Below are 23,062 nucleotides of genomic sequence, written 5' to 3'. Positions count from 1 at the left end.
AGAGTGCAAAGCAGCGATGGAAGTGGAAGAACATGTCAGCCACGCTGTTGCATGTCCCCAACTAAAACGATGCGGCTACAAGGCATCGTCGAGGAAACAGCCAATGACACCTGTCTCCAAATCACCAAAGAAGCAATGCTGATGGGAGAATGAATAACACTACCTGACTGCCATCACACACTGCACAGCCCAAGCCTAGGAGATGCTACAAAGCCTATTTGGCAAACTCCATTAACTGTCGGGCTCTCCAGAAGGCCTGGTGCAGAAGGGGCACTAAATTGTCTGTCCAACGAGTCTGGAAGAGAGGGCACTGCTCCTGGCCTACGAAGGACACAAAGGGGTGGTTGAAGCAAAGGCATTCTTGAAATCAGGACTACAAATGTCGCAAATCCAATGGGAGGTAATTGCGTGTGTGTCGTGCCAAGCTTCCTGTCGCCTGGGGCCCCCAGATCTGATTGCTAGCCCCCCACAGCCAACAGAGGTGGGATGCAGTCAGTATTGACTTCTGCACCATTGCCAATGAGACATGTCTCCTAGTGGTGGGGGACGAATTCACCTGATACCCAGATGTTGAGCCTGTACGCTCCACTGATGCGACATGAGTGACCACGGCCCTGGAAAAGATGTTTGCCGTCCATGGCATCCCCTCCACTATCAAGAGTACACAGACCTGCTTTCAAGAGTCATGAACTACAACTCTTCCTTGACAATTTAGGAATCCACCAGGTTCATGGGGTAAATAAACAAGGTGGTGCGAATTGCCAAAGACAAAACAGGAGCGTGACTCCCAGAGCTATATCGTTTCCTTCACTCCTACCACCAGACCAGCACACTTCGACACAAGTGAACCCAGCAGCGCTCATGTTTGGAGTCCTGGTCCAGGTAGGGCTCCCTCTACACCACACCTGGATTCCACCTCCTGTGGACACAGAGAGTGTTGAACAGCATTGTCAAGCGCACAACAGGAACGAGAGCCAAGCATGGCAAGCCACCCCAAACACCCTCCAGATTGGTGACATGGCGCTACTGAAGAAACAAGTGCCACCAAGGAAACTAGCCCTCACGTATAAATCACAACCATGGACCATCATGGAAAGGAACCACGGCATGGTGACAGTATCACAAGGAAGTGAGAAGGTGACCTGGAACTTCTCTCATTTTCAGAAAGTCCCAGCAACCATGTGACAAAAGACTGCTGGAACCACCACAGAGAATTACAAACAGAGTCTGGCGGAGAAGGAACAACCTCGAGAAGCCAAAGGCCTATCCCGGACATGGACCACAAGCTCCCGTCAGTGGATGAAGGAGAACCTGTCCTCCCAAGCACCAGCACCACCCGAGAGTAGAGAGCAACCACCTTTACTCACTCTGGTGGCAACCAGCAGCGCCCACCAGGCTCAGAAAGTCAGTGCTGCACAGGATCTATCAGCTGGCTGAGAAACCAGACAATTGTAAGACTGTGAAAAGTTCATTTAAGTTACTGATTTGAGTACGTGTTGGTATTGAATTTGGGGAGGGATGTGATACAGTCATGTGATCACAAAGGACGGCATGACGAGTAGCGTCATGCCATACGTGTAATGCAAGGGAATGAATAAAGGTGAAAGCCCGCCAACGGGGCATTGCGTCCCAGCTACCAATACAGTGCGCATGTGAGTCGTTAGCGTGGAGCCTGGAAACACACAGCCCCCCTTCTATGCATCACACTCCTCCGATACTCACACCTGAGTAAGCTGCTTACTATAGCCGTAATACAGCACAGACTCTGCTTATGGTCACACATACAAAATGCAATGTTGTTTTCCCAAGTTAGATTGTTGACCCTCTGTTTGTACACTGTGCCCAAAAGGGAAACATTCCATCTCTGTTACTAGGAATAACCCGGAGAAAAAGTGCGTAGCACTTATTGTCAGTGTTATGACATAGGACGCCCCCTGCAGGATATTCTATGTCGGTCTAACAGCTCATGCAGGGCACAGTGAGGCAGGACAAAGTGGCCGATGCCGGGCCCTTACACGAGGACATCTCAAGTGATGCCATTTCCATCCCAATTGCCCAGAAAAGGGAGTGATTCACGGGACGCTTGGTGGCCGCTAATGTTTGCCACGCCCTGTGGAGTGGTGTCTTCTCCAAGAGATGCAGCGTGCAAAAATTGAGAGGCCACCTCCATTCCGGGGCAAAGGCCATTGTTATCGCCAACCACCATGTAGCCGCATTATTTCACCGGCCTTTCGCTGGTGGTCTCCCTGCATTAGGAACGCACCACATTGAGGGCATGGCCAAAGATTCATGCTGCCCCAAGTAAAGTGCGATTTGGCCCCCTCAGACCCTTACAGTGGGGACAGAGCTAATGTCTTTTTGGCCAGAATGGCGCCCGCAGATGCTCCTCTGATACTTTCACCTGAGTAGGCTGCATACTATGGCCGTGATGTGGCATAGGCTCTGCCTATGGTCAAACAAACAAAATGCAATGTTGTCCTCACTGCCTGAGAGCTCTGATCACAATTATAAATCACCCTTTTAAATGATACGTCACTCGCGTTTAAGAAACATCAAATGCGGCTGTGATACACCCTAAATATGTAAACAATACACAGTCTACTTTAATATCTGAAATAAGAACCTGCGGGGGATATGATCTGGTGGATGAAAGAATCATGTGTTCCATTGAAGCTAGAAATGTGAGCTTAGTGCAGATAACGTAGGGTTGGCTTAGCAGGCAGCCCGCTATTTTATGTTGCCTGTGTTCCATGGTCAGGATTTCTTTCATGTGCCCCATGCAAGAATCAGGGCAGAGGGAGACAGCCATATAGGTGGCACACAGAATGTTAACAGGAGTCTTGTGTACCATAATGGGTTCTATACACTCTTCACCCTTCCATTACCGGAAGACTGACAATCTACGGTAGGTTTAACGCTTCTTAAATGTCCTATTCTATGTTATGTTAATGTTAATGTTAAAGGATATTTGTACTGCGCACTATCACCACCGGATTGGTCCCCTGGCGCTCTGGCGGCTCTGAAAAAAGGGATGGGGGGATGGGTTAGTGGGAATAAGTTGGAAAAGTGCAAGAGAGCAGTGATGTGCTGTTGGCGGCCTCAGCCCGGAAGTCCGTTGGCTGGGCTTCGGGTGTTTTATGGTCGTTGTGTGCTGTCTGTGCGAGTCTATGTGTGGTTTGTTTTGTTGTTGCAATGTAGTGAAGTTTATGCAGATTGTTGTGTTGTAGGCTTGTGGTTGTGTTTGGTTAGAGCTTGAGGGGTGTATGCAGAGGAGTGAAGTTGTTAGTGGATTGGGTAATTGGCATTGCTGTCTGGAAGTGAGGTGCTAAACTTCCGTATTCTCTCCAGGTGGGATGCACAAGCATCTCTGCGTCTCCGTCCAGATCTGGGGACCTCCGAAACTCACTGTCCCTTGCACACATGGCATCCACTCACATTCATAGCCTTGCCCAAGTTCAGCACCGGCAACTATGTGAAACCTCTCTGTATGCGGGGCAGGCAGGCGTTTGTGCGTCCCTTCAAGTCTAGCCCAGAGAGCATTTGCAGTCCAGTCAGTGCGCGGCATCGGTCAGCCAAGGCTACTCCATCCATATGTGGTGGCTGGTTGGCATTCATCAGCTTATTCAGTTGCTCATGAATGCTACCGCTCCCAGCCCCTTCGAAATGTGGCACATGCCAACGCTTGCAATTACGTCCAGGGGCAGCACCTGCCTTCATTCACAACTCCATCCAGTCAATACCCATGCCAATGTCCACAACTTAGTTTAAGTGTGGCAAGTGCTAACATTCACACAACTCTATACAAGTATGATACCTGGTAGCAATTATGGAGCAGGTGAGGTTGTTGGTTGGAGTTGGCTAGGGATGCTGATTCTGTCCTCACGGGTGTCGCTTGTGTCCTATTCGGCTTAGTATCGTCTCTCTTGTTGTAGTAAGAGTTTCTTTAGTCGGTTCTGGATGTTGTCAGTGTCATCCTAAATTTTGTCATCCTTTTCTTTGTGTTTCTCATTTGGTTGTTTTGCTTTTTCAGTTTGGATCTGTGATGTTGAAGAGCCAGGTTGTTAGTAATTTTCTGAATTGTGGGTGGTCTTTAGTGTTTCTTATTTCTTTCGCAATGTTGTTCCAGGTTTTTGCGGCTAAGAGGGAGAAGGAGGCGCCCTCATGTTTTTTCTTAAGGTATGGTTTTTGTTCCAGGCGGATTTTGTTGCTTGATCTGAGGAGTCTCGCTGGCTTGTAGATTGTTATTTTCTTTTGTAGGAATTCAGCTCCTTGTCCGCCGATTGCCGTGTGTGTTATGCACATAGTTTTGAAGGTGATGCAATGTTTATCTGGGAGCCAATGCAGTGTTTTTAGGGCTGGATAGTTTGAGGAGCACATACGCAATTGTGGATTTGATTGTCTAATACTTCCAATTATTTCATGAAGAAACTACTCTTTGGTAGAAAATCCTCTATGCTCTATGACCACACTCACATTTGGAGTAAACTACTTTTCATAGCTTCTGATGGCATGCATTTTTCGGAATGTGATCCCATTCATTCTCACAGTTGAGCTAGTAGTAGATGCATAAAGGGAAATTGGCCCTAGATTGTGTGCCAGCAATATAATGAGTCTATTGGCTATATGTTGTTCCCTATAAATTTCCTCCAGATGTGTAACAACATTTTTTTTCTGCTGCACATAGGGCATCCTTGTTTCCTACTGAGTCATCAAGAGATTCACAGGTGGTTGCATTTACTGCAAGGTGCATCCAATTGTTGATAAACCACAATTCTAAGTTACTGACATCAACATAACCTCCATGGTGAGGTGTCTGAACACACAGACCACTACCTTTTCCTAATCTTTACCCACTACTGTGTCAAAACAACTCAGTTTCACTTTAGTTATGTGCTGTTTTCCCACTTGCGTATGATTCCAGTTCTTCACATTAGGGCACAGCCCTTTCATAGTGTACAAGAGAGCAACATTGGAAACATGCTTGTCTCTTTCAGCAAAGATCACTAGTTAAAGGGGCAACTTTAACCGGGCATTGAACTACAGCTTTCCACCAGTGATGACGCCCCCTGCCTGGTGATAAGGTCTGACAGTACTTCAGGATGGTGGACCCAGAGGAGATATATGGGGGCGGGGGGTTCACTGGGGCAACGCATTGCAACCCACTTTCTTTGCAGGGGCCAGTTACATGGGCACTACAAGTCCAATAATATCATTGGGTGGAACGAAGAAAGTACTACTACTGCCCTCTGTGACTATGCTCACTGCCCAGGTCACCAATTTAGAGCACCACTGGCGGTTTAACTGGGCACTTGGGCTTGACATTGGCATTTTAAGGGCTACCCTGGAGGTGGGTTCTACCCTCATTGACTGTGCCCCAGTAGAACCAATGGGACAAGTAGATGAGCCCCTTTAAGAGACTCAGGGAGACATGGTCACGCAGAGCCAGAATCATCCACGCTCTCAGCTCCTAAATCTGCAAAGGGAGGAACAGGAGTAAGGTTGAGGATTTCATGAGGCAGTCAACAAGCCCCAAGCCCAACCTCAGAACTGTAAGCCACCATCATCGGAGAGACCTGTCAGTCAGTGCCTAAACCAACAAACTAAACATGAAGGAGTTAGGAACTCCAAGATGGCGGACATAGTTCCTCAGGCCACTTGTCAGGAGATACAAGGGCTGTCAGGTAGGTTTGGGGGTGGTTATGCCGATATAAAGGGACAGCCATGTGCATAAAGCAGGACGGTAAACAAAAAGGAAGAACAGACAAGGTAAATCAGAACAACAGAACAGAAAACAGAACAGAACAGAAAAAAGGGGAAGACCTCGATGGTGAACAAGAATGGGTGGGAGCTATGTACTGGACATTTAATGTGGAATCCCCTAAGGGAAGTTCGTATTACAGTCCTCAGCCTCTCTGCAGGTTATGTATGTCACATTTCAGGTTTTATCTATATTGCACACGGTTTCCTTTTCTTCTGGACCAACAAGGTTTTCCTAATATGATTGCACAATTTCCCATTCGGTGCTTGGCAGTGCCCTTGTCTTGTTTTTAAACATTGGAACCCTCCAGGTTCGCTTTCCTCCCAGTTCTGCGGGTTTCGTTGCTTTAGCATGGCCTTGGCGGGGCGTTTGCCCATTCGGGTTTTCCAGGCTCCTGTAACTCTTGTTGCTCTTGCCGCTACTTATGTTAATGTCTCTTGATTTCCCAGGGCTCCCCAAAGCCCTCTGTTAGCCTTGCTTTATTAGGGCCTCGTCAGAACGCTTGCTCGTTCGGTTTTTCTGAGCTCCCGTAACGCCTACAGCTTTCCCAGCTTAAATTCTTCACCCCTCTCAATGACGTTACCTCTTTGGGAGCAGGCGGTTCTCTTACTCTGCCGGGTTGGAAGTTATTGCACTTCTTATGTGGAGATCGGGGTTCCAACTTCTCCACTGCAGACTGGCCTTGGCCTCAGTTGACAGGTGCCAGGCCCTCCACAGCTTCTGCATGGTCATGCCACGACGTGAGACGGTCGCCTTCCTATCTCTGTCTCTTTCCCGACCATGGCTTCTCGTTTGGTCAGGACTCCAGTCTTCTGGCGTCTTGCTAACAAGTCGTTCACTCTCTGTGGTCTACAGTGACTCCACCCCTCCAGAACACCCTATCGTCAGAGTCTCGCCTCTGCATAGGATTCTCTCTCTTCCATTCTAAGTTCCTCTTTGTTTTATGTACATCATCACAAAAAGGGGTGTGTTGTTTCTCTTTGAGTGTGCGGTTCATACAAAATCCAGTATTACCTGAAGCCAAAGAGATAGAAGGAATGTCACTGTAGGGAGAGTCGAAAACATAAGTAACAAAAGTCTTTTCAATTCCTATTATACGGACAATGTACTCTGGGCCCGAAGTTTCTTGCCGGAATGGGAGTCCTTGTCCCTGAGAGGGGAGTCACTCCCAGTGAGGTCCCACTTGCCCAGCCCCCAAGGAAGGATCTTGCTGAGAGGGCTCACTTGCCTAGCCTCAAAGGGGGTGGCTCCCCTGTGGGGAGAAGGGACGAATAGTCCAGATTCGTCAACCTACCCAGAAAAATAAGGGAAGCTCAATACCCCTGTGAAAGTTACTCTCACAGGCACCACACCCTGCAAGCGCATATAAGGGGCAGCAGGAGTGGCTTCTTTATCTGGACCCTAAGGCACAATCAAGGAGTGTACTGTGAGAAACCTGAGGGTATCCTCACACCTACTCCCCCTGGATCCTCTGCTCAGGTGGTCAGGGAAAGGCCATCACTTTTGAATCCTGACGTTGGTGGTGGAGACGCGAGGGAGGATGGCCTGGGTGGCAGGTCCTTGAGGATTGGGGAGTGATATCCGCAGGCGAGACATGGTATCCCCTTTTCCTTGTGAGAGCCAACCTCACTTGCCCACTCCCTTTATAGGCTATTGTAAACCATTTTCCCTCATTTCAACTCATTTATAACATTATAGTACCAGGACGAGGAAGAGGCAACTAGGAGTAGTACAAACTAACATATAATTTCACCACTCTAGACGAAGAAGCCTACAGACTGGTGTAAGGGCCAGTTATGGCCCGAATATTCTGCTAACTATGGTCAGGCACTTGTACCTGAGGTCTCACACCTGCAACCTGTCAAATGGTTGCAGGTGTATAAAGGGCAGGAGAAAGCCCAGCAGGAGGGAAGCCGGGATGAGCCTTGTGGGCCTGAGGGGAGAATCCTGCGCAGAAGGAGGCGGCCGAGTTGGGTCCAGCGGGAAAGGCAGGACACTAGAATTTATCCCAAAGGAACTGTGGAGCTGAGTTCTCGGTGGGCCGTGAGCGAGCCACAGCAGTGGGAGCCTCACTGGTCGGGTGTCTGCAGCAGGAGCTGCAGACACAGAAGAAATCTGATAGCTGTAAGCTACCGGCAGCGTCCACGGGAAGGGTGCAGAGCTGCAGGCAACCCAGAGAGAGAAAGGAGCGAAGTGCAAGTGGGTCTCGCAATCCAACAGAACCCTGTGTGTGAATGAAGAAAGGAAAAGCAGTTGCCCGGAAGAGACGCCAGGGGCTGGTGAATGAAAAGGAAGGACCGATCGAACTGGGCGCTCCTGGGGCCTGAAAAAGGGCAAAAGTGAACGCTGAATGAATGAAAGATGATGTGCAAGATGCAGTGAACCCAAAATAAAGGGTCCTTAAAAGTAATACGAACAAGATGAACTGTGAGCAAAAGAGCAAAAGAATGAAGCTATGAACTATTGAATACTGAACTAAAAGGAATGCTTTTTGACAAACCTACGAAAGCTTTTGAAAAGCCTATGAGCAGATGACAAGTTGGTGTAAACTACATGCACAATATATTGCAAACGAAGAACAAATCTTAAGAAATGCAACAGGAAGCTAGTATTGAATCTTGCTGAAGAGTTTGAAAGCAAGGTGGTGAAGGGAAGAGAGCACCACAAAGTGAAATGTATGGAAAGAACACATGGTGACAAAGTCAAGAGACTGGCCAAGAGGAGAACAGATTGTGGCAAAGCCAAGAGGCTGGCAAGGAAAAGCCAAGTGAGTATGAATCAACACAGATACAAAAGAACCTGTGTGGGCAAGAACGCCAAGGGTTACTGGTTGCGTGGCCTGTAATAGGTGAACCGTGTGGTCCGACAACTGCGCTTGGACTGGGGATACCCTATCTGTGAAAGCCAAAGAAACATCTAGAGAACCAATCCAAATGTATGAAAGAGAATGATCAAGTGAAACCGAAGAAGGCAATCTGTAGGAACTGTTAAGAACCAGAAGGAGTGTAAAGTTGACCTATAACTGGTTTTGAATATTGAAAGACTGCACTTAATTACAAGTTGGCAAGCTGAACCAGTTGAGGTCTTGGGCAAGGGAAACATGAGACCTTGCGAACTTTGTTGTTTTCTTGAGGAAGGGAACCTCAAGAACCCTTTGTTTGGAACTGTGTTATCTTCTTGGGGAAGGGGACCCCGAGAGGTTGTGGAACTATCTTGAACTTGGGGAAGGGGAGCTGGAGAGTAAGCCAGGAGCTGAAAGAAGCTCAGTACTTTGTTTGGGGCGCTATTCCTTTTGTTGCTGACATCCCTACACATTGTTTAGCTTTAGTGGTGAGGGCAAATATGGGTTTTGGACACAGACAGGCTTTTAAGTTGAACTTACTGACTCAGACTATCCTTAGTTTCTTTAGGTAGGGAAAACCCACCTTAGCATAGGGCAAGTTATGCCTTCAACCATCATGACATTTAAGTTAATCAACCATTTCTGTTTGAACATTGAATCTGTTGTATGTGTCTTGCTTCATGATGCCTTCACAGTACTTACACGAGAAAAGCTAGTGTGGGTGCAGCAGGAACATACAGTGGATGCCTTCTGTGGGAACAGAAATCAACCCTCTGTTACGTGAAATACACTATAGACTACATGTACAGGAGGGGGCAGAGATTGACTCCTAGGGTATAGGTGCCAATCCCTGTACAAAGCAATGAACAGAGGTATGGGTGTGGACTCCATAAAACACATACCAGACACTAAGAACCCCAAAAGGTAAACAAGAGTTCAGAACAGGCAAGCAGGAACTAGGAATGCTGAAAACTTTAGCACAAAACTGGTACAAGGTAACAGAGGCAAAGATCTGGTACAAGGTAGCAGAGGCAAAGCACTGGTACAAGGTAACAGATCAGGGTACCCTAACAAGGTAACTAAGCATGGTACTATAGCTCAGTGGCAATTGTTAGTACAGCTCAATGGCACAAGCGTTCGTCTTGGAATCAAGACGATGCAGAGCAAGAATCCCGGGTCCGTACTTAGAACCTCTTCTGTATTAAGCGCTTTATAAATAACCGATTATAATTATAATAACTTGCACAAGGTAGGGTACTGCTGCAAGGTAGCTGAATAGAGGTATCAAAAGTAGGCTGGAAAAGTTGACTGGAAACATACGAACTATACAAGACAAGACTGTGGAAAATAGGACTAGAACAAAGGGCAAAGGATGCAAACAGAAGCAAAGCTAAAGAGAGAGTGACTATTGGGGTAAATGATGAGAGTAAATAGACTGGAAAGCAAGGGAAGGGCAAGTAACAGAGGCTGAAAGCTGCCGGGACACAGTACAGGGGTTGGGGCTGGGCGCTGCAGGAAATCAGGACAATGAACAGGGGTTAATTGCCGCAGGGCCACAGGAAGAAGAATTGGAGCAAAGCAGCAGAGGAACAGGGAAGAGCAGGGAAGAGTCAAAGGCAAAGCACAAGACAGAATAGCCAGCAAGACATAGAGAGATTCCGGGTGGGTCGCAGCTGCATGAGTTTTCAGAATGCAATGCAAGAACAGGGAGCTGGAGGGCATGGCAGCTTATAAGCAGTGCTAGCAGGCAGGAAAGCCTTGGGTGGAGCTGCGTGACTGGGCTGCACACTGGCAGTCACAGGTGTTGTTAATGGAAATACCTGGCATGGACTTTAGGGGAGGATCCAGTGCAGACGAACACCAGGAGTTTTTGTATAGAAACAAGAAACAAAAAATGGTTGCATTTCATTGAAATTAGTCTGTGTGCTTCCAGTTACAGTTAAACCAGTGTGCATGCAACTCAGATTCCAAAAGTGTTTCTAGATTGAGCTGACTGATCTTCCAAATATCTTGCTGGTGCATTATGGGAAGGGAAGTCCATGTTTTCGGAAATACAGATGTGTGAAACGAAATATTAAATAACGATTCACAGCCTTCTGTGGTGGTGGTTGACAATGCCCCTTCGGTCTGCAGACAGGGCAACGCAGAGGCACAGATGCAGAGACGTGACACCTCTATCCCATGTCTGCACACCTGACTCACCTTTCCTCAAAGAGAAGCTGGAAGGTGGGGCCAAGGTCCTTTGAAGATCCAAGGGCTCAGTCAGTGTGGAAGTTAGGACAGTGGTGAGAACAGGAGCAGGAAGGAGTTTGTATAGAGTAGAGAGTTGGCTGAAGCAGTGCAGAGGGAGTTTGCAGGGGAAGCATGGTGAGGGTAAGCTTTCAGGCCAGAATTGGAGATGGCCTTAGCGGAGATTGATGCGAGTAAGGAGGTAGATGTTGAAATTACATTCGAGGTGGTGGTGTGTTGGCGAGGTTGGAGAGTAAGTGGTGAAAGATCCAGGAAAGGTGTCGATAGAGTGCAAGGAGGAGGGCAGGCAGAGATAAGGCAGGCATTTGGTGGTAAAGATATAAAGGAGAAGACTAAAGATTTGTTGTTTTCAGAGGGGGAGAGCACTAAGGATGTGGTTGGAGTAGACATTTAGATGGTTGTGGAGGAGGTTATCAGGAAAGGATTTAAATTACTAAAGATATTAAGTATAGGCAGGGTGAGCCTCAGGAGAGTGAAGGAGAAACAGAGACTGGGGAGGGGAGGAAGTAGAAAGAGACTATTGATAGCTAAGGTGACATAGCTTGAAGAGAGGGATAAAGAGTTTGTAAGGGAACTGATAAGATAAATAGGAGGTAAGATTAAGGCGGTAGTTGGAGGAGATACTTTGGAGGTTGAGGAGTGGAATGGTACAGAGGGGATCTATTTGTAGAAAACCAACCAGAGTCAAAAGCGGAGAACGAAGAAAAGGAGGCTGTGTGGGAATTTGAGGAGGATAAAGAGAGTGCTGTGTTTTTATAGGCAGTTGATGAAGAGAAGGATAAGGAAAATGCAAGAGGCATTTTGGAACGCAGAAGAAGAGGGTGCATCACAATGTGCAAGGAACTTGAGAGAGAGGATGTGGTGATTAGTAAGTTGAAAGATTTAGTAACACAGCCACTTAAAATAAATCAGAGGGAGACTGTTCGAGAGTGGGGAGCTTAGGAGAGCGATGCAGTAGAAGGAGGCTTTGGGGAAAGCCAAGAATGCATCCAGTGTCAGGAGTGCGGGAGGCACGGGAGGGTTTGATAGACCCTAGGCAGGATTTAGAGTTGGGGGAGGACTGTGCCTCTGGTTAAGCAGCGAGGAAGGAGCTTATCACACAGAGGTGACTGGAACAGGGTGCAGCAGACCCAGGGAAGGCTTGGGAAATCCGGTAGAGAGGCCAGGATCACCAAGAGGCTATACATACAATCTGAGTCAGCACCTTCTCCACGAGAAACTGCGACACTCCCTTCAAGTGGCCCAGAAACAATTGTTTGGACTGTCCCTAAATAGAGTTCGGGAACCCCTTTAAACCAACATTGGGACCACCAAGGTGAGACCATCATAGCTTAAATCTAGATGACGGAATGAGGGAGACTTAATTACGAAGTGAGCCTGGGTGTGTCCAGCTTGAGAGACCGAGTAGCAGCCTTTGTACACCGGTTTGTTGTAAATCTGTGCTTATTCTTTATATTTAGGTGATGTCTGCTGATTTCTGGTGGTCACCATGACAGCCCCTTTAAAGACGCCAGCCCCCATCCAAATGCCAAGCAAAAGCATTTAAAAAACAAAAGATTGGCTCCCACTATTTCTCAGTCACAATCCTGCATTCCTGTGTTCACTCACAAATGGCAAGCAACATTTAGCAAATGCGAACAGAGTCTGTCAGAGATTAAGTAAGAAGTTATGTACAGTAACACTTTCTAACATATTTTTACACGTTGCAGATACTGAAAAATTTGGCAGCTGCTTTTTCAAAAAGGAAAATAAGCCAACACCAAATAAATATATTGATTTACAATTTTTACAAAGAAATACAGACAGGAAGGCTATCCCCCGTGACTCTCTCTGTGCTTAATAAAGTCCTTCCGTCCACTCCATCTTGTCTCGATGTCCTCCTCCATCTTCATATGTTTATTTCCTTGATTCCATGTTTCATTGTGACTCTCTTCTCACTATTAAAGAAGGGAATTTTGAAAAAAATAGGGCCACTGCTGTCACTAGTGATGTTTTATCCCTGTTCATTAGGTGTGACCACCAGTCTTCTTCGTCGTAGGCTTGAAATTTAGAAAAGTTATGGCCTAAGTATATCTTCCTGTTTCTGTTGAGGCCGAGCAAGAGAGTAGTAGATGTTTCACTTTTTTAACTTGCTCTGTTATTTTGCAATGTCTGCATTTGTTTAAGGTTGATTTTCCCTCGCAATGATTTCATTTGTCAGGAGCAAATTCAAGCGCACCCTCAGAAAGGGTTCTTTGGAGCACTCTACTTGGAAAAGTTTTCAGGTATACCGGGAGCTGGTTTAGCTTTTTGGTATTCATTGGTAAACTGTTTGTTAGCTTGTTAGCAGACGCAATGTCAATGGTGAGTATCCAGTCCCATTCTTCTAATTTTTTTCTGACTTTTGTTGGATTTAGTCTTAGGTCCATCTCGGTACAACCGATTTCTTCCAGTTTTGCCTTGTTTTTCTTTAACCAGTTCTTCAACAGTCTGCAATTTCCACCCATGAGCTCATTGTGAATAATGTCGAAGATTTTCAGGCAAGCTGATAAAATTACCTTTCTGTACAGCATCAAGCTGTTCCGATCGACTGTTGCTTGAATTAAGAGCAAACTCAGTTTGCAGCGTGTGGATGCCTATTGGTGTTGAATTGGGAAGCCTCAGCCAGATTTTATCTGGGATTTCCGGCATGGCCTCAACTCCATAAATCAAAGAGGGAATTACCTTTGCCTTGTAAAAATTCAGGACCGGTATATCATGGCAAATTGGCCAAATTTCTTGTCTACGGCCTTTGTTTGGGTTGCACATTTTTTTATCTTCTCAAAAGTAAAGCTTGCATCGGTGTGTCTGTAATGCTGTTGTTCAGTGTCACCCCAAGATATTTAAACTGCTTCACTCACTCTATCTGTGAGTTTTCTAGGTACCATTTTAATTTTTCAGTTTTTCATGATGATCTTTCAAAGGACATGACCTTGGTTTTTTCTTTGTTGATCTCCAAGTTGGTTTCTTTGATTTATTTCATTAGGCTGTCTAGTTGCCGCTGGAGACCATCTGCTGTCTGGTCCATCAAGATCATGTCGTCTGCGTATAAGAGGCGCGTCACTTTGGCGCCTCCTATTGTTGGAGGAAAGGATCTAATCAACTGCTAGATGTGCTGACAGTCTCCCAAATAGAAGTTATATAGGGCGGCAATGAGTGGACAGCCCTGCTTAACCCCTCTTGGAGTTGTAATTTCTGAAGACAGAAGTCCCGAGAGACTAAGCCGCATTCTCACAGATTTATTGGTGTGGAGTGCTTGTATAGGCTCTAGGATCTCTGTCAGGCACTTCCAGTCTGCCCTTTTTTTCCAGAGGATTTCGCGATTGATCTGGTCAAAAGCTTGGAGCAGATTGATGAAAGCTACGAAAATCCTAGGTCTTCTTCAGAATGCTTAAAAGCAAGATGTTCGCAGTCGTACCCATGTCCTTTATGAAACCTGACTGAAACGGATCTGCACAGCCAGCCGATCTTACCCACGATTGGAAACATCCTAGTGCGAGTGATCCGAAGACCTTACCGATTACATCCAATAGGGCGATCGGACGGTAGTTCCTCTGATTTTCTTTCCGCCCTTTCTTAAAAATGGGAACCACCGTTGACATCCTCCATGAATCAGGAAATGTTCTTGTTTGTATGCATTTTTTGAAACACCTAAGGGATGAAAATGGCCCCCTCACTCGGGTGTTCTTTCAGGTCTGCATCAGTGATCCCGTCGGGGCCTGGTGCTCTTGAGGTGTTTAATTTGGCTATTTTTTGTAGTATCGTCCCCACGTTGTAGAGAATATCCCAAGTTATGCTTGACTTTCCTCGTGAAGCTCCTAGAGCAGGAGTGTACAACTGGTTTTGACTGAGGGCCGAAGTACCTTACATGCCTGGCAGAACTGGAGAAGTCTTAAAGAAGTGTGTACTATTGACTTTGGGGAAACATGACGCCTTCTTTTGAACTGTTGAAAGTTGATTGGAAGTAGAGACAATTTATCATGACCAGGATTACCATTGGTGCTATTTCTTTGCTGGAAGCTGGAAAGGCATCTTTTCACTCAAGGACAAAAGAGTTGCTATCAGTGGATTTGTGTTTGATGTACATTTTTTTTTAACTTGGAACTATCACGAACTGGTTCAAGACTTTTCTTTTCCTTTGAAGAATACTTTGAGTCAACTTGAAATCCTGGGGAAGGGATCTTACCCAGGATAAGAAAAAGTCATTTAGATATTGAGTTAATGCTGTTTATTGATGGTGTTGCTATATCATTTCTGTGTAGGTTTGATGTTTGAAGTGAGGGCCAGTTTACCCATGCTAGAGGTTGATCGCTTAGCTTCTAGACTAGGCAGGGACTTCCTCGGTAGGGTAGGGCAAGCAAGGCTTTATTTTCAATTATTTACTTGAATAAAATCGCATATTTGGAAACATCTACAAGCAGTTGTCTGCCTTGCATTACTGACCCCTCACAGTAGCCAAGGCCGGCCTTTGGCCGGGCATCACAGTGGAAGAAATACTATTTGCCCTCCATGCGTTTTGTACATGCATGGAAAGAAAATGCATTTATATTAAGTATACCAACAGAAAAACGTTTTAGTTTGGAAGCAGATTTATGGGTATGTGTGTTCTATGTTTAATGAACGAAGTGTGAATGTTACATATTGCGGTTACACAATCGTAAAGAAAAGTGTATGTCAGCCACTGGATCCTTTATACGCCATTTGAGATACCTCAACATTGCTATAATTAGTCTGTGCTGGCTAATGCTTTTCAACTGAATGCACATATTTAAATTCATATTAATTGTTTCCAAATAACTTCTATTGAATCCAGTTGCTCACATACTGGCGCCTGTGAAACTCCTGAATTTCTATCCAGAAAAGCCCATGGGTGATTTTATTTGTTATGGGGAATTCCATTATTAAAACCCATGTTAAAAGTGAATTCCCTAGAAGGCAATTGAGCTACCCCACCATTGCTGTGATTAACATTTCCGGGCTCTTGCCTTCACCTGAAAGCAATGTGCTCTTGTACCAATTCCAGTTGACTATTTCCCAATGGTTTCTACTGGAACAAGTTGCTCACAGATAGTTGTCTAGATCTCCTGAATTCCTATCAAGAAAGATCTGGGGGCGGAGGGTTATTTTAGCAGGATAATCTCATCAATACAATCTATATGTTAGAAACTGGATGCAATAGAAACTATTTCTTTCAATTGGAGGTTTCAACCGCCTGACCTACTCACAGCCGACCTAGAACACCACTTTCAGTATTCCACCTGGGATCAGCCTCTGCAGTCTCTCGTTTTGTTTTAAAGGCCTGGTGTCTTGCTGAAAATTCCACTTTCCTGTTTGCAAAGAGTTTCTAATGGATCCACTCGTACATCTGGCTCAAGTCCTACAAATGAAAGTGAGGGGACTCATCAACAAACGCGATGGGAGCAGCATATGAAGGTGAAATATGCACATTTCATTAAATTGGCTTTGCATAGACACCCAAATTACACAGGACGAATGGCATTTGGCTTTCATAAAATCAACACACACACAAAACCAAGAGAGGATATTTTCTCATGAAACCGTTAAAAGGCGTGCATGTTTTAAACTCCAAACCACTACAAATGTTTTCCCTGGGACTTGCAGTACCGAAACGGGGCATTTCACCATTAGTTGTTTGTTATTGTTCAGTGCAGTGGTGAAGTGTTCGGCCTGCAAGCCTGACGACTGTGCTCTAATTCATAAATTCATAGACGACAATTAATGTTTCTCATTTTAGCTGGGGGGACTGGGTCCACCCTCTGAAAAAAGTGGATGGACTCCGTCCACCCGCGTGTACCCTCAACTTGAGCCCTGACACTGGAACGCTGTGATGGAAGTATGGTGGTGATGTTTGTCCCTCTCTGTTCCCTACGGCACACTCCCTCTCCCTGGCCAATCACCTGCAGGGAGTGTCATGTAAGCTCCCTTCCTTAACCCGCTAATTACCACTCCTTCTATACTCACATCACAATGCTTTCCCTCACCCTCTCTTTCCCTCACTGCTCACCGCCCCTTTCCGTCCCTCCTCACAGACCCTTTACAATCCACATGCCAAAGCTTTTCCAGTGCTTGTTTAGTTTGTATGTAGACATTCCTGAAGTGGTCACTACTTTATGCACTTCCAATCTTGACACTTAAGTGGACTGGGTACACAGAGAGGTGATGTGTCCAGGATCACAATAATGTTGGTAATGAAAGGAATCCATCTCTCCTCATCACAAATGATGCACCTATGGTTTCAACAATTTGAAAGAAACATGAATGGTGAGTGAACAAAACCAATGAAAAATAAACCCAAACAGGGATTTCCATATCAAGCACATTTGCCAAACCTCCCATACAAATAGGTACTGTGCTGATAGACATGCTTTCAACATGGGACAAGATGCAGCACACGTGTCATCTGTTAATGTTGCCTTTCAGAGACGTATCCCGAGTTAATCTCCACACTCACCAAATGTTGTGGTCTATACTTTGTTTGACTTTTCAATAAGAAAACTGTGGCTTATAAGTGAACCCAGACGCATGTAAAAAAGTCATCACTTAAACAAGTTGGGTAAAACAAGCACGCTTCAGTTTTCCATGTGAAATGGCCACAACAGACAATGGGCCTCATTACACGGTAGGCGGTAAGGGTTTACCGGTACCGGTACTTTACCGGTACCGGTAAACCCTTACCGCCTTACTACGAGGTCCCATTGCGGGTTGGGGAATTTAACGCCTGCTTTTTGCAGGCGTTAAAAAAAACGAACCCGCAAAGGGACCGGGGTGCTAATTACGGTACCGCAATTTGCGGTACCGTAATTAGCGCCTTCCCCATTCCCATTATGCCCTATGGGGCAAAAATGGGAATGGGGAAGGGCAATGGAGGAAGGAGGAATTACCGGATTCCAAACCTTGGAATAGGGCGGTAATTCACCTTTCCTCCAAGCCGGTACCAGTAAATTACCGGCATGAACCATGGCGCTAATAGCGCCATGGTTTACCGCCTACCGTGTAATGAGGCCCAATGTATTTCTTCAAAGGGTGATGCAGTAAAATAGTGTATACAGTCTTTATAACGAAAATGTAATAACGAAAATTATAAAATGGAAAAAATTACGACAATGTATGTGGGGGTGCAGTAAAGGGTTAAATCTTGTGGGGAAACGGGTGGGATGGGTTTTTATCCTTGGGTAAGGGGAATTTCGGGGGACCCCCCCAAACAAAAATGTTAAAAATGTGTTATGTTTTTCCGTTATATAATTTTCGGTATATAGTAATTCGTAGTAAAATAATTAGTTATACAGACATGTAATTGTAAAATAGCTGGATTAAAGCATTAGAACTGCATCTACGGAATTTCAGAAGGAGACAAGCTTGATGAACCAATGCATACTTCCATATATCAAAAGAGGTGACGCTGAAGTGCCTACATTGGAAAAGGAGACCACTCCTGTGAAAGCCTGCTCACAGCTTGAGCTCACAGATTGGCAGACTGCTTTCGGCACTTTGGCTGCAAGGACCTCATCAACCTGCCTGTTGCGGACGCTGCACAGACATGCCAACTCACACTTCCCATTGTGGGCATAGAAAGTGCTGTGAAATTGTATTGTATTGTTGCATTGTTTATTTATTTGTAGAGCGCACCGGGCCCTTAGGCAACTGGCCGCTTGTAAGTTATTAGGTTACAGTTACATAAATATCTTACATTTACAGTCAGGGTATCAGTTACAAGTGAGGTTATATTTGTATTTACAAAAAAACAGCTTGAGGCAGCACTAAGCAGGAATATACAGAGTGGAGAGAAGTATATGTGCACTACAGGTGAGGTTGCTGATATACATATGACATATATGAGGTTTACATTTACAGTTATTGGTGACAGAAAGGATTAGGAGAGGTATAGGGAGAGGAGAGTGAGCTTGGGTGTGTTGATTACAACACAAGTGTCTAGGTGGTGGAAACCGATCAGTCAAAGGTAAAGTGTCAGCAGTCGTTGGTGTGTAGCCAGAGTTTAACATTGGTTTTCAACAAGTGGAAGGAAGGTGTGGCTCTTAGGGAATCCGGGATGGAGTTCCATAGATGAGCTGTCAATACTGGGAAGCTTGATCCTCCAGTCCTTTTCAGATTGAAGTTAGGGATTCTAATACTATTGGCTTGAGCCTTTCTAATGGGGCGTTCAGAAGTATGCTTAGTGAATTTCTCTGTGAGGTATGCAGGTGCTTTGATATTGAGACAGTTGTCTGTAATGTTCAGGGTTTTTAGTTTGATTCTGTCATTGATGGCCAACCAATTGGCGGCTCTTCTTTGATCAGATATATGTTGTCCTTTGGGAATGCCTAATGCTGTTCTATGGGTGTTGTTTTGCAGGGTTTGGCGTTAATTGGTATTGTGTTTACTACTGCCTAGATAAAGTGCATTGCAGTAGTCTAGTTTCGATAGGATACGGGCTCGTGCAATGGTGATGCAACTGTCAGTGGACAGAAACTAGTGCCTAGATAGAGTGCATTGCAGTAGTTTAGTTTCGATAGGATAAGGGCTTGTGCAATGGTGATGCAACTGTCAGCAGGGGCGTTGCTAGGGGGTGGCTAAGGGGGCTATAGCCCCTGATCTTTTGGTTGTAGCCCCGAATAGAATCTCAGGAGCTACAGCCAAAAGACTAGCTAGCCCCCAGTCCCAACAGTTCCGACACCAGCTTAGCCCCGGGTCTTTTCCAGACCTAGCAACTCTGCTGACTGTCAGTGGACAGTGGACATGGTTTACATGCAGGAATTAGTTTGCAGGTGTAACTTGTTGCTGACGCTGTGGCATTTACTTGCTTGTCGAGGTTGAGAGCTGAATCTAAATAGAATCCTAAGGTTTAAACTTCCTTGGCTACATTGATTTTAATACCATCAATAGTGATGGATTTGTACATGTGGGATAGTTTGTTTAGTTTACTGGTGGATCCAATGATTAAAAGCTTGGTTTTATCGTCGTTAATACATAGACCGTGTGTGGCCATTCAGATTTCAATGATTTGATAGAATTTGTTTATGCGGTTAGTGTCTTTGTCGTAGTCTCCTTAGATTGGGATGAGGATCTGTGTGTCGTCAGCATAATTGGTATATGAGACACCCAGTTTATCCAAGATATCGAAGAGTGGCTTTGTAAAAATATTATACAAAGTAGGGGAGACGCATGACCCCTGAGGAACACCACAGGTGATGGGAACTGGGTCAGCAGCTGAAGTGGGCGAGAAGACTCTTATAGTTCTGTTGTCCAGGAATTAATTGTCCACGAAAGAAATGGTACGGCTAGAGGTGCCCCCTGTGACTGAGCGCCCAAGGCTGCCACACAACTCAATCATGCCCGGCACTGAAGGTGCAAACATATTCAACATGATTTGGCTAATTACCTCATAGAAAAGAACTAAAATGTCTGCGTAGTTTCTCGTTCCCTAGTTACCATATGGAATGTCTTTAACCAGTATAAAGCAGAATACCTTCTTTCCTGTCTTTTAGAAACATCTGAAGCCTGTCTTATTTCAACCATTTTTAATATGTGGTTTTGCATATCATATTTTCTAAATTATTTTACACCACTTGTTATTTGGGGTCTCTTCTACACTCTAATTTATAAATACATTTAAATTCGAGATTTAAGGTGTTTTGGCATGGCATCCAATGACATCTGCATGCACAACCAATATGTCACTAATATGATTCTTTAGTGCACATGTTCTGCACACATTTCTCTCATGATTGTTCATATGTACAGTGCTAAAGTCTGATCTTCTATTGCAGGATGGAGCCACGCCTTTGTTTCTGGCAGCACAGAGTGGATATGTGGACGTCATCAGATTATTGCTGTCATGCGGGGCAAGAGTTAACCAACAGAGGCAGGTAAACTAAATGTGCCCCCCCCCCACTCAACTCTGTACTTCCAGGTGCCCCATCTCACTCATTTCCTCACTTCAGGGTGCCCCTAAACTAAGAAAAGCTAGAAATCATGATCTGAGGGAAACCAGGAAAGATATATTTACAGAGGCAGAGGGGTGGGTAGTAGACCAATTCAGGACTAGTAACAGTTATTTCCAAGGAGGATCTACCTAAATTACAGCGAAAACTCAATCAAACGGTTTAAATGTTTTCAAGCATGGTTGAGAAGGACTTAAGCAGACGAATGGAAGACCCTGGTAACCATAAAAAAATTGTTTAGGATATAAACAACATACTGCTTTAAATATTGACAATACATGGCATAGCTTTTCGTTGCTCTATGTGATCATTCCCGAATATTGAAGACTGCAAGCAAAAAAGACTCCTACCACCTAACCCCTTCAATACCCCTTAAAGCTGATACCCCACCCACCCTGCCCTGCGCTGGAGGGGATTTCCTTTACATCGTGCTTTCACCTCCAACCCATGCCGCAGCACCCTCTATTTCCCAGCAAATACCTTCCTCCTCAACCCCCAGACATATACATACACACAGACACAAATACAAGAACAAACAAGCACTTACACGTATTCGTACCCCCGTCACCTCCCATCCCGGCCACACACATTTCTTCTCGCCCCCACACAGAAACAAACACACTGACACCCATCTCCCACCACCCCCTCCCTTCCACACTACAAACATTCCCCCACAACAGACACATAGACCCACGACCACTTACCTGTGACACCCGCAACTTCCATCAACTGACCAAGCTGCGCTTTTCAGCCCATGCACGCACTCGTTTGGCGTGACAGGTCGGTTTAGAAAGCCCGCTTAGAGCAATCTCCCAGGGGTCTTTCTTAATCAGCCTTTATTATTATTATTTTTTTAAAATAGATATCTTGACTCCAAAAGTGGACTCAGAAAAAAACATAAACAGATGTTCCGACCTCCACATACTTTTAAAGGGATTCCAAGATGGGGGCGGAGCAGAGGTGCTCACACTAAAGGGGTGCTCCGCAGGATTGGATCAGGTGGCCTTGTCAGGAGAGTGTGGTCTCTGGCAGATTTGTCCTTGGTCAGGTCTGGCATGACCCCACTGCCCAGGCCACTTCCTTCAGCCCATTTGAATGTGCAGTTTTTACTGGACCAGACTGCTCAGCGAGAAGTAATCTGGATGGAGGCACCGGAGGCCAAGGGGCACCCGTAAAGTCATGTTTTCTGACTACATACTTGTAAGGGAATTCTGTCATAGATGCAGATCTAAGGTGCTCGTGATGAATTGGCTTTCAACAGGATAGCATCAGGTGGTTTTGACTTGGATTCACGGTGCTGCGAATGGTGAAGCAGGAGTAATAGAAGAACATGTTGCAGGATCTTGTGGGGGTTCTCAGGTTCTTTGGATAGTGAGCATCAGGTGTAAGACAGCGGCAGGTACAGAGAGGGGAGAGGCAATGAGATGCAACCCAGTGAAAACTGGAGTACCATTTACTCACCTTGGTATTCTGCTTATGAACACGGGGGGAAGGAAGTAATAGACAGGTAGCAGTAATGATACACTGATTATGTACTCTTCTGATGGTAGCAAAGATGTGATGAACTTTGATAAAGAAATAATAGGATGGAACCGAATGTTATGAAGTTCTAGAAGAAAATCCAGCCGTACTCATGAAACAGGCTCTTAACTGGAAATTTAAAGACTGACATATTTTGGGAGCCTTTCGCGGTATTCTGAATTTGGATGGTTGTATTCCATAAAGTGTCCAAGCCTTAACGCAATGCACCTTTTACAATTCACAAGTCATCATGGCTACTCACCAAACTGGACGCCAGAACCATTAGCCTTTCCTGCCACTTCCCGCTCTCCCCGATGGACACAGTCACTTTTCACCTCCTCTACAGACCACCCAAGCCCAAAACCACCTTCAGCGAAGACTTCACAGACTTGGTCACCGGTGATGAAAGCAGGTCTCAAGGAAACAATGCAAGGGGGCAGGGAGGTAACAGAGGGCAGAGGCGGGGCAGGCAATTTGGCAGCAAGGAATCTTCAAGCGACCAGGGGAGGAAACAGTGGGGAGCAGATCCCCCAGTCTCAGGTTAATAAGGGAGTGAAAATAGCTCACCTTTGGAATTTAAAAAGTAGTCTCCAAATGTGAGGCATTGCAAGCCAGGGTTAGATATTCAAAGAAGTCTCTAAAACTGACAAAAGAAAAGGCAGTTGGCTAAAAACAGATTAAGCAATGTGGCATACTTCATTAAAATTATGCAAC

At 45.5% G+C, this 23,062-nt stretch overlaps 1 protein-coding gene across 2 annotated transcripts in view; it reads left to right on the top strand.

Annotated features, from left to right (window-relative positions):
* ANKRD29 (ankyrin repeat domain 29) overlaps nucleotides 1-23,062 on the top strand; it is a 574,113-nt gene that overhangs the window by 454,596 nt on the left and 96,455 nt on the right. For both annotated transcript variants that reach the window (XM_069620907.1, XM_069620908.1), the window contains one exon: nucleotides 20,654-20,752. In XM_069620907.1, the coding sequence (XP_069477008.1) occupies nucleotides 20,654-20,752 (99 nt within the window). The remainder of the gene's footprint in view (nucleotides 1-20,653; nucleotides 20,753-23,062) is intronic.

This window comes from Ambystoma mexicanum, chromosome 5q (genome assembly GCF_040938575.1).
Source record: "Ambystoma mexicanum isolate Mex_15411 chromosome 5q, UKY_AmexF1_1, whole genome shotgun sequence".
In the NCBI taxonomy this organism is placed as follows: Eukaryota; Metazoa; Chordata; class Amphibia; order Caudata; family Ambystomatidae; genus Ambystoma; species Ambystoma mexicanum.
This window is presented reverse-complemented; position numbering and strand designations above follow the sequence as displayed.